Source organism: Plectropomus leopardus, chromosome 6 (genome assembly GCF_026936395.1).
Source record: "Plectropomus leopardus strain MGB_pleo_1.0 chromosome 6, ASM2693639v1, whole genome shotgun sequence".
NCBI lineage: Eukaryota > Metazoa > Chordata > Actinopteri > Perciformes > Serranidae > Plectropomus > Plectropomus leopardus.
Window position 1 is genome coordinate 6,504,582 of NC_142181.1, and position 12,978 is coordinate 6,517,559.

General features: G+C 40.6%; 1 protein-coding gene across 1 annotated transcript in view; it reads right to left on the reverse strand.

Moving 5' to 3' along the window:
- LOC121943375 (calsyntenin-2-like) overlaps window positions 1-12,978 on the reverse strand; it is a 303,089-nt gene that overhangs the window by 105,106 nt on the left and 185,005 nt on the right. Inside the window, exon 5 of the mRNA XM_088078593.1 lies at window positions 9,812-9,961. Coding sequence (XP_087934719.1) covers window positions 9,812-9,961 — 150 coding nt within the window. The remainder of the gene's footprint in view (window positions 1-9,811; window positions 9,962-12,978) is intronic.

Sequence of the window (12,978 nt, forward strand, 5' to 3'; positions counted from 1 at the left end):
GGAATCCGAGGCTAGTTGGGATATTCGCTGTAATCCCTGCAGCATGTCAGCCCCCGGGGTCTGCTCTTCCCACGGGGAGGTTTTCCAGCATGTTGCTCTTTAGTCACTATCCAAAGCTCATCGCCATGGGTGAGGGCCGGAACATAACTGTAGATCGACTGGTAAACTGACATCACAGCTGTCCGATATATGTCTACATGATTGCAGCACATGCCTGACAAGACACTAACACTTTAAGTCTTTCCCTTGGGCAAGACCTTTACCCTAGTATTTTTTTATCTTTCTCTATAACTCCTCTGCTTTTTTTCTCTCCCATTCAGTCACTCCCTGCTGTTATATCCCTCTCACATCTCCCTCCCCTTCACTCTTTTTGTCTTTATAATCATGATCGCTCAATGTCGCCTTGACACTTCACTCTCACTATAAAAGAAACTCCAATCTCAACAGGCAGAGAGACAAGGACTGGAGTGTAATCACTTTTACATAGGTGTGTGTTAGTGTGCATCATCAAGCGTTTATGCTATGTCTATTTCCTGTTGTGCATGCTTTGCTGCGTACATCCATGTGTCAAAGAGGTTTGATTTTCTTAGCAGGTGCATGAGATTTTTCTTACCCCGTCTTCTACACGTCACCTTACAAAAATACACACACACCGACACACGCTTCCTTTTTATCCGGCTGTTACTCTCATTGACACAATAAGGTGAAATCATGCTGTCAGGCCCTTCTCTATCTTTTTACCCCTGCCACCATTCATCCATCCCTCCTGCCTGACACCAGGGAGGAAGGCAAGGAGGGTTCACATAAGTTGATCCCTGTGACAGCGTGTGTGTGTGTGTGCGCGTGCTTGTGTGTGCTTGTGTGTATGTGTGTGTGTTATGGCATAATGCAATAACAGTGAAAAGTGGAGCAAGAGGAGAATCTAGTGACTGATTTACACAGAAGACTAGTAGATTCCCACTTCAAACTGGATCAGAGAAGAAAGACAGGTGGAGAAAATGAAAGAAACATGAACACTGGGCAACCTGATAAGCCAGGTGGAGAGATGAGAGGAAAGAAAACTAAAGGGGACAAAGTAAGAAATAATCAAGCCAACAAAGGGAAGAAGAAAGAAGAACAAGAACAAAGAACAAAGTAGGGGGGTGTGTGTGTGGGGGGTGCAGGGCACAGACAAACAGGCAAAAGGCAAAAAAGGAAACAGCGAAAGTAATAAGGGAAAACAAGCTAATACCAGTGAGGGAATGAAAAGTGCTAAAGCAGAAGCCAGACAGACTTAGTCTGAGATTAGAGAGGAGAGGAAGCAAGAAAGGGTTGGAGGTAGGAGGTTGGAGGAAAATGGGAAAGGGAAGTGCCGAGCCATTTATTTTTCTTCTTCCTCTCTTTAATTCATCCTCTTCCTACTCTTATCAGAGATCAGGACCATTGGCTGCCCCACACACACACACACACACACACACACACACACACACACACACACACACACACACACACACACACACACACACACACACACACACACACACACACACACACACACACTAGCACACAGGAGAGTGGAGCAGAAAATGCAGCTCTCCGCCTCAAAGAGAGAAAATGCCTGAGAGGCTGTGTTGATTTCAGATACTCTACCGGAGGTTTGGCTCTCAACTTTCCACCAACTTTACTGCTAACACGCTGCACTCTGTCACTGAGTCTCTGACACCCTTTTAAGAAACTACCACTGGATCATATCTTAAAAGCCATATTAGCTTGCAAGTTTTGTTTCTGTCGTTCTCTCACGATGCACAGCTATCTAAAGCTAGCTGATTTAACTCGCAGAAGACAAAATAAGAAAATCTTTATCTTACAAAGTGAAAATCATAAGTAACAAAATGCAGGCTTGCTCAATACTCCAAGGTTTAGCTACTACAGCATTACTTGGTCTGATATGACCAGTAACTTATGGTGGCTCATATGAGCAGACAGCTTTAGAGATGGGTGATGCATATTACTGAGTCAGTTGAGTCTGCTAACTCTGATTACCTTACTCTACTCTACTATACTATAATTCTTTCCTTTGTATTATTAATTTGGCATTGATGAAAGTTTAAGATTTGTCAGACCTTTCCAGAACGAGAAAAAAAGCAGAAGAGGGTGCTTACATGGATGTAAACCATACAGATTGTGGGTAGATGGATGGATATAACTGTGTCAATTCTGCAACCCAGATGATAAATTGGCATTATGCATTTCTGCACTCATGGATGTGTTATATTTGCAAAGTATTATGAAGCCGATATGTTGAAACTTCAAAGACACTGTGGTTAATGGGCAGTTAGGTTTAAGTGCAAAAAACACTTAGTTGTGTTTAGAAAAAGATCATGTTTTGGCTTAAAATACCTCCTTTTCAGCTCAGCAGGAAACCCACCAATGTCTCAGTAAAAAACAACTGCTTTTCATCACGCTACCCCGTTGGAAAAACAGTGACCTTTCATTGATAGAAGACTCCCATTTGGTGGCTAAAAAAGCCACCGGAAACACAGATGACTCGCAAAAGAACAACCCTTTTTTTAATCTTGAACAATGGTCTGCAGCTTGGCAAGCATCTAATAAGTATAATTTAGTATTCATTTTAGAAACACTAATATGATATGTATGGAACGTACAAATGTAACATATTAATGGTTTGCTGAAATGTACAATACCAACTTTTTCTTCTGGCAACTGGACTGACTAGGAAAAAAGATTAAACTTTTTATCAGAACTGTGCAACAGTGAAGTTAAGTCAAGTTTCTTTTTTATGTGTCTCTGTCCTCTAAAAAGTGCTCTTGGTTTACTTTCTCCCTCTGATATTTGCGTTAATTAAAACAAGTACTTCCACTTGTGTTAATTGGTCATTCTTTACAACAGCCTGTGACAGCCTGTTCTTTGCTCTCAATGTTCGTATCAAACTAAAGAGAGCAACAGCTGTTAAGTTAAATAGCCCGTGTGTAGAAGTAAATCGCAGCATCCATCTCTCTCCATGCCTCTGCATCTTAATCCTCACTTCAAGACTGAGGTTCCTTAATGTGCATTCAGCAATTCCACGGGGAAACCAACTTACGGAAAAATCTTCCTGATTCTGACTGAAAAAAACAATTTTTTAGGGTGTTACGGCTGTCAATGTAATGTTTTATGGATTATTGGCATGGTTTATGTTCTATACAATAAAAGCATTTCTTTTATATATTTACCCAGCAATACAGCAGCACAGCCTCCACCATAAGGGATTGGCATTCTCTATTTCTGCAAACCACAGATATGTAACATTGTTTATTTCATATGTATGACACAGATCAGAGAAGAGCAGATGTTTCTAACCAGAGTTTGCAATGTCAGACCTAACCAAGTGGTTTTTGTGCCTAACCTGACCACACATCAACCACAACATTGTCACATAAATAATCATAAATTTGAAAATTTAAAAGTAAACTTTCAACATATCTGCTACATATCAATCCATCCATTTTCATCCATTTATTCGGGGTCAGGTTGAGGGACAGCAAGTTGAGAAAAGTGTTCCAGATCCCTCTCCCCAACAACAGTGTGGGATCCCAAAGCGTTCCCGGGCCAGATGAGATGAGAAGAGATATATAATCCCTCCAGCGTGTTCTGGGTCTACCCTGAGGCCTCATACCAGTTGGATATGCCCGGGTCACCTTTAACTGGAGACATTTGGGAGGCATCCTGATCAGATGCCTGAACCACCTTAGCTGGCCCATTTCAAAAAAGGACAAAATCTACTCTGAGCTCAGTCACCCTCCAGAGCAAACCTATTTCGGCCACTACTCAAAGCTCATGACCATTGGTGAGGGTTGGGATGTAAATGGGCCTGTAAATCAAGAGATTTGGCTTTGGGCTCAGCTCTTTCTTCACCACTACATTCTGGTGCAGAGCCCACATCAATGCAGATGCCATGCCCAACCGCCTGTCCATCTTACGCCCTATTTTATCTCACTAGTGAACAAAACCCCGATATACTTGAATTCCTTTGCTTGGGGCAGTAACTCTATGCAAACTCAGAGGGGGTGACCCATCATTTTCTGGCAGAAACCCATGGGCTCAGACTTGGAGGTGCTGACTCACATCTGGACCAATTAACACTCAGCAGGAAACTGCCCCAGTGCATGCTGGAGGTCACGTTGTGATAGAGGCAACAGAACTACATCATCTGCAAAGAGCAAGAATGAAATTCTGAGGCCCTCATACCTGACCCCTTTCTCCCATGGCCGCGCCTTGAGATCCTGTCCATGAATATCGCAAACAGAATTGGTGAAAAGGGGCAATCCTGTAAAGGCCAACATCTGCTGCAAATGTGGGAGTTGGCCTACATATGAAATGTACAAATCACATATATGTGGTTTGCAGGAACAATGCAATGCCAACATTTATTCTGTGGACTGGGTCAAATACAGAAAGTCCACAGATTATATTCGCCTTGCAGACCATGGAAATGTTTACAGTTGTCACAGATTTATTCCAAACATAGATCCAACCATTGTTTCAAAAAATCCTCTTTTCTAACAAGTCAAATTGACGTGTGGCACATGCATTTTTAATAACTAGTCACATCTTCTTCACAGCACATTCCAAACTTACTAATTTTTTATTCAGCTCTTTTAACAACACATTTTTTTCCTCCAGCATCACCAATACAGTGTCTGTCAATGAACTTCCCTTTATTTAAATTTTGTAGAGAAATAGAGACATCAAACAAATACAGTATGGAATATTTTTATACAACAGCTTCACAAGTCTCATTCTGTAAAGTCTATGGACAAAAATTATATTTTTGTTCAACTTTCCCAATGATATTATTTTGATGCCATGAAACACTGCTGATGTCAAAGGTAAATATTCAAAAGCACTTATTTCCAAATAAGAAATAATGATGGTGTCTCATTAGAAAGAAAGTGACGGTGAAATGCAAACATCTAAAACGTAAACACATCCTGTATGCCATATTGCTCTAATTATTCCCTGATAGTTTCAAAACCTGGTCTGCAGGCTGACGTTCAGACTAATTGCCTCAACTGACAATATCCATGAGGTCACATTTAATTAGGGACTGTTTAAAAGGTAATTCAGCATGCATACTACAAACATATACACACAGACACAAGCACATGAACACAAGTACACAAGGCTGAGCAACCACATTCAACACACAAAGGATGAATATGAATATGCTGATTTATTTTTTTCATCAGTGAGGCAATCTGTCACTCAATGCTCGAGCTTAGCTGTGTTAGTGTGAATGGCTTTGTACATACTGTGTGTGTGTTTGAGAGAGAGTGAGCTTTACTGAAGGGGAGGAGGCAGCATCAGTATTGCACCAAATAAGAACTTCTTTTTTGAGTTGGACACTTAAAAACTTTACATGCTGAGGGATAATTGCAAGTCTATAAGAGTGCATGTGTGTGATTGTGTGCGTGAGTGTGTGCGTGAGGGTGTGGGTGTGCGTGTGTATGTGACTACACCACCTGTTTTAGAGGAAATACATGACAGAAATGGCTCTGGCTCGTATTTTATTGGTGAGGAGAGCTTGTTGAGATTTAATGGGACAATAAGTACACTGTTTACAGACATGTAGCATAAACCAGTGGTCCATAGGGCTCTTGATCATCACGAGAATCTCTGCAATGATTTTCTGACATTTTGAACTGCCAAAACTCCCCCCTTTAAGTTTAAAAGGAAATATTCCTTTTTTTAAATACATATATATCATTGTTACGTCGTAAATTTTGCCTGAATGCCATGCAATATTGGACGATGAAGTAGATAAACAGGGAAAAAAATCTCCCAACCTAAAAGGGAAACTTTTTGCATCTTAATTGATGCGTTCTCCATTACCCAGCAGATGGGCGTAGAGCTCAGGCGCAGGCAGCACAGGAGGAAGCCAAACTGTTAATCCTCCCGTACTGCCTACACTGTGATGACACAGAGCTGGTTGAAAGTTGAAGGTTTCTCGAAAGATAAAACATGACATCAGTTAAATCTTATATCAAGTTTACATTATATTCTAGGTTTCAATGCTGAATTTTTCTTGTAATGTTGACATATGAACTTAATAATACGGACATAGTATGTGTGTCTAAAGGATGTGTAATAATATCATATTGTTCCCTGATCTTTGAGGGTTTATGTATCTCATTTCGATAACCTGATTAAAATTCACATTTACTGCCTAGTTAAAGATGGTGTTGCATGGATATTTTAAAACCTCATCCAAAGACCCAAGGCAACAAAAAAACAGAAGGATGAAGTTTTTTTTCTCTAAGATTGACCATTAAAGCTTTCTGTCAAACTGTCAATCTGTGGTGTGCGAAACAAACTGTATCACACCAAATAAAATTGATAACTAATATAAAAAAAAGAAAAGGCTCCACAGCAGCCTGCTTACTCTCTCACTTATCTTCCCTTCTGTTCACCCATTCCATTATTAGTTTTACGTGTATGTGTATGTGTGTGTGTGTGTGTGTGTGTGTTCATGTGTGTGTGTTTCTGTGTGGAGAGCAGCAAGCAGGGAGATGTAGGGACAGATAGGAGATGGATGGAAATAGTTTGGAAAGTTTGAAATGATTTTGGATTAGCAAAAAAAATGTTGATTACATAGTGTCAGCCTTTCTCTCTGTTGGCTCCAATTTTGTGACCATCCCAAATCCATGATGTAGTTTCCATTGATTCAAATGCTGAAGTACAAGAGTTCACTAACTGACAGTAACAGTTGGTTGAGAGGATTGATGTCTGAGGAAATAAAGAGCCATCCACAACTAAAATATAGCTGGTAAGAGCCAATATTATTTAAGCATTAAAAGTGATTCTTGACCTTAGGAGCAATATAGTTGTTATATCCAAAATATACTTTTTTCACTATATCTTTTCAGTTGGGTAGTCATCAACAACCACAGCCTTATGTCTATTTATGAAGTTTTACAGGACAAATAAAGTGACCACTGTGCTCATTGAAAGAGCAGTGTCGTGACAGACATGGTCTGGCAGAATTTTACGACTTTGCTACAACAGAGAGGAGATAGGACAATAGGAGATGGTTTTCGACCCCAAGTCTTTTGGTGATCATTCACCAGCGGTCATCCATGTTCAGACCAACACAGGTGGACTCCAACAGGTACCTGGGCATCGGCACTGACAAAAATCTGGTGTGTAGGGCTCATGTAGAAGTCATCTGTTCCAAAGTACAGCAGAGGCTGCACTTCCTGAGGAGGCTGGGAACCTTTGGTGTGACCCAGGAAGTACAGCTCCTATTCTATCACGCCTTACTGGAAAGCCTCCTAGGCTATGGGATCTCTGCCTGGTTTGGTCACTTGACAGCCCAGTCAAAGGCCCAAATCCACAGATTAATATGAAGACAGCTATGAAGATTATGGGAGTCTGTCAAAATCCAAGTCTTCAAGATAACTTTCAACAAACCATAATCAGACAGGCACAAAAAAATCATCTCAGATCCAACCTATGTTCTTCACCCCAAATATCAGCTCCTCCCCTCAGGCAGATGGTACAGAGTCCCCCTAAGCAGACACAACCAGTTCAAAAACTGCATCATGAAAAATGATGCAACTCAAGTTCCTTAGAAAGAAAAAATTGATATGGTGATGCATACGCACACTTGTGTGAGTGTGTGTGTTCGTGCAAGTGAACAGGTACTGGCAGTCAGTAAAAAGACTTTCCACAAGACAAGTGAGGACATGTGATTGGTCACAAGAGACACACAGCTGAGCCCTGCTGTCCCGAGCCAGAGACCATAGCTAATTTGAACAGACAGATTACTGTTTTTCACCGGAAGAAGGCACATGTTTGACTGTGTGAGTATGTGTGTGTGTGTGTGTGTGTGTGTGTGTGTGTGTGTGTGTCTTTGACATTCCCACAGTAGCCTGCCTTTAATACAGCAACCAGTGGCCCTATTAAATATCCCCTGATCTGTGGCCATGGCATTTACTTCCCCTCTCCATCTTTCCCATTCATCCCTGCTGCCAAACAACACTCATAGGGATGACTGCCCTTTCATCAAGGGAGAGCGTATCTGTGCTTGTGTGTATTTGTGTGTATCCTCTCGCCATAATCGTGTGTTGAAAAACCTAATTTGAAAAATGCACTCGTGAAAAAAAAAATATTGCAAACAGGCTTCAAAGACAGGATTATCTCTGAGAGCCTAGAGAGGGAGTTAATGTCACTCTGTACACCCACAACAGCCCTGGCTGTGTATGTGAATGCATGTGTGCTCAGCGCAGACATAAAACTGGCATATACTCCCACAGTAACCGTGTATTTAGAATATGTGCATCTTAGAAGTTTGTGTGCTTTTGATGTAAGAAAATTTAAGATTTCAGTGCACAACTGTGTGTCTACGACTATGCAAATTTCTTTGTGTAACCTGCTCTCTGGTGTGTGTCTGTATGCTTTTGTTGTAGATCCTAAAGTCTGTGATTCTACTTGTTATCATCCTTTTTTGTAACTTTGCCCCTTGGCATTAGGAACAAAATCCCACTACCCAGCATGCTGTCAAGTGCTGCCACAGTGACTTTGTGCTGCTTCCATTTATTCATTTTGAAATCAAGAACAAAGGGTGAAACTTTTAGCCTTTTTTTTTTAACTTTTCTTTTTCGTTGTTTGATTCGGTGACCTTAATTCATGTGAATTTTAACATTAGTCCCCAGTCTGGTAGAGCTGTTACTGCAAAAAATACCCTTCTCAAGAAATTATTTAGGCTAGGCGGTTCCTTGAATCATTTATTTTCTTGATGCAAAATGAATTGATTCGGCTTTTTCAGACTTGTTTTAGGATCCCGACCTTGTGCTTCCTGCCTCAGATCAGAAACTTGTAAAATTATCTAAAACCACAGGCATGTGTTGCAACTTGTTTTGAGAAAACACAGATTGGAAGATTGAATATGAGCCAAACAACTTAACAGTTTTTTTGCAGGGTTCAGTGGCAGCCACTGAGCTGCTGCCAGGGTCCTCGTTTACCGCTGTTTATCACCAGCCCGTCCTGTGGGACGTTAAATGGCTGGACGCCAAAGAAATCCAGCACATGAATCACCTTGTTAATGACAGAACAACACAGATTGCACATGGTTACATGTGGCGCACCCTGCGTGTGTTCGTCTTTTATCACACGAGCTGCTGCCCTCTCTGACAAGTGTAAATTGCGTCTGCAGTTATCCCGAGCTCCATTTGTGTTGCTGTTGTAGCATTCAGTGCAGACACTTGTCTTTGCATTACTCTGGGCCTTGTTAAGGCTGCCATGACTGCTTTCTGATGTGCTAAGAGCCGTGTTGGCTGTGTCACGGTGCTCTTAGAAAAGTGCTGTTGATCACACCAGCTAAACTTGACAGGCCAATTCCTCAGGGAGGGAAGGAAAGACAGACGGAGAAAAAAAGAGGCCTTAAAGGGGAAAGACAAACAAAAAAGTGCAAATGACAGAAATATAGAATGGTATTCAGAGAGAAAGGAGAAACCAGTATGATGAGCACAAATAGACAAAAACAACGTACACAATAGCAAGTACCACACATTCAAAGGTAAGCACACGCCCTGAAGTAATGACATTCAAATAATCCCATCTGTACTCCTGTGAGCATAAAGAGAACACACGGAGCTCTTACTTCATGATCCATCCTTGTGCACATGCTGTACAATACAGCCAGGCACACATATTGAACAAACTTCAAGTAATCACACGCAAATAATTGCACCTGCATTTCAGAATGTATTAACATCATTCAGTCAGACCTGCCTGAAATCCCTACACACATATTCATGTGATGAGGACCCACCTTGCCAGCCAGGCTTGCAGACAGGCTTTACGTCAATGCGGACAGGGACGCTATGCAGAGCTCTCTTCTGGCCGCAGTCCCAGGCCGTCACCTGGATCTCGTACTGCTGCTGCCGGTCGTAGCTAAGCTTCTCCGTGTTCCGGATGTTACCTTGTGTGGAGAAATACAGTAGCTCAAGGTCAAATTCAACCCATAAAGCTTAATTTTCTTATTATAATTCGTCATAGAATAATACAGTTCTCCCATCATTTTGCATAATGAAAACATTTTATACTGAGCCATTGGGCTCACTGACAGCCACAAATTGCAATGTTTGAAGTTATAAGACCTCAAATCAGTTAATTTAATTAGGAAATTAAAGGTCTAGTATGTAGGATTTTGTAGCGTATGACTGCGGGGGTTGCAGATTGCAACCAAATGAATTGTCTCCAGTGTGCTAAGTTTGTAGAACTACAGAACCCAAAAATTGTGAAAAAGTAATTGTCAACATATTCTCATCCCAACTCATTAATATCGCTGCTTGGTCAGTTGTGTTCATGTTAACATATCATGTGCTAGGTATCATCCTACATTTGTTGCTGACATTCTGGGGCGACATGTCAATTTATGTCTCTTGAATGCATTGTGTAATTTCAAAATACAGTTCCATTTCCACAGTAAATGTACAGTTTCTGCATCTTACATGCATGCAGTCTTTTTCAAAATAAACGTATGTTGGTAAAACACCTTGTATTTATGTGTATTTCCTTGTGCAATAAAAGCATGTGCTTAGGTTTAGATATTAAAAGCACATGGTAAGGTGTAGAAAAAAATATGGTTTGGTTCAACATTCATAAGAGAAACAAACACCAGGCTCCTGGGTGAAAGTCTTGGGTTTGTTTCTAGAGCCACTGTTTGGTTTAACGACTCACTCCTGGTGCAGTAATCAACAGCCCATTCCAAGGTAACTGAAACCTAAGACCTTAGTGAAACCTTAGTCTCGGTGGTAATAAATGAATGAAAACATACATTTAATTCAATTTCTGCCAGTAAATCTCCCTAAATCCTACATTCTGGACCTTTAACAAAACAATCTTCTTATTGCGTGGCGGGAGTAGCAGTTCAGTTATTGGTGTGTCAAACTACCTCTCAATAAAGCATTTATTCTGTGCAGGTTTTTTTATAATTTAGTACTTGGTTTCAGCAGGAAGAAACAACACCTGACATTAATTTATGCAATTAAGGTAAATATGATTAGTCTCATTAGAGGGGTGAGTTGGATGGTACTTATCTGGGGTATTGGCCTTTTTCACAGAAGACATGTTGGCATGTCACAGAAAGGAAAGCACAGGTGCACATAATGAAATAAAAATTGACTGAGTCCCATTCAGCTGCTTTAGTTTTAGGGTCATAAGGTTGTATTTATAAAAAGTGACTCCTAACTGGCTGAGTCAGGAGAAACTCAAAAGAGAAACTAGTGTGTGTGCACCACAGGCGCAAGGTGGCCACCATTAATAATAATAATAATAATAATAATAATAATAATAATAATTATTATTATTATTATTATTATTATTATCTTACATGCACAGGTTTATTTACATAATTGGGGATCATCAGATTATTATTTCATTATTTAACTTTCCTCTAATGATCCATGAAGCATCCAGTTTACTATGGTCACTAAGAGTTGAGGCTTATTATTAATTAGTAATAATGAATTCCTAGGTTATGCATATTTTGCATTTCTAGAGTTTTAAGTTCAGCCATTAATTTTTCTTTTGTATGTAACTTTTTTCCACATAAAGGAATAACAAAAGATGCCACAATCAAAAATACACAAACCAAAACAAAAGACCACTGCCATAACAGTCTCCAATCCGCGAACAAAAAAAGAAACATGATGAGCACAGTTCTCTGCAAGATTAAGTCCTTTATAGGAGAAGGTAGCTAATTAAAGTCCACTTAGTTAGTGGCAGGGACAGCTTAACTGGGTCTACCAAGCCTAGCGCTAGAATATTAATAAATCAAAACCAGACCAGGCCACATAAACAAACCAACTTAAACAGTCCAGCACTGTGAATTAGCCTATTAAATTAAGAAAAAGTAACTTACATCAGTCTGTCAGTGCGCATTCTGACATGCCTTGCACTTAACCAAAGATTAGCAGGGTTTTCAGTTCTTAGGCGGCTTCTTCTGGGGTTTTAAAGATGTGTTTATTTCCATCAGTGGTGACAGCGAGCCTTGCTGGGTGCAGTATGCCATACCGGTGCTCTGTGTGTCCCGGGGCTTTTTCCTGGTGTCCGCATACTCCGCTCGTTTACGTTAGAGCTCCACAGGTCTTTAACGACCTTTTTGTCAGTGGCAAACAGGTCCTCCAGTTCACCTACTCGTGTGCCGGCATTGCTGAGCCTGTTTGACACAGCGCGAGGATCTTTTTTTCATACTTTTGATAGAATCATTTAACACATCAAATCTGGAGTCGAATGATTCTTTACTGTTGTGCAGTAAAACTGTCGAAAACTGTAGCGCCCAGGCAGGTGGTTCTCCATCCCCCATGATTTGTTTGTGGCGTGGTCTGTGTTCCTTTTTCTTTGTCCTGTCCCCTCGTAAATTGTTCCACCAGACATCCACGCGACAAAAAAAGTGGCCAAAAACTTTCAGTAGAACTTGCGATGTTTAAAGCGACTGTTTGTTTCAGAGGAGGCAGTATTTAAGTTAGTTAAAGTCTGAAGTTGCGACAGGGTACGAGTGCCATCTAAAGACAAAGTTACGACACGCTTCGGTCTCGCCGTCACGCCGTCACGTGGTCTATGGAGCCGCAGGTAGTTCCAGCAGCCACTATATCTTCAGCAATTTTCAGCCAATATTAGCGCATGATCTGCATTGATTACTACGTTCACTACATTCACAGTCAATATACATAATATCATTTTATGGGGAGCCTTGGAGAGACAGCGTTAATGCGTTTTTCTGTGCGTAATTTTAGAGGGAATGACATTTGTTCTCAAGACATTTAATGTAAGCATTTATATTTCTTTCGCTTCTATGGTCGTCATTACTCACAACCAGCGGTGTAAAGTAACTTAAAACTGTACTTAAAAGCTACATGGTTCTCACAGCACAGCCAGGATACAATAATGATTTTATAGTATATGATGCATTGCTGTAGATTAGACCATTACATA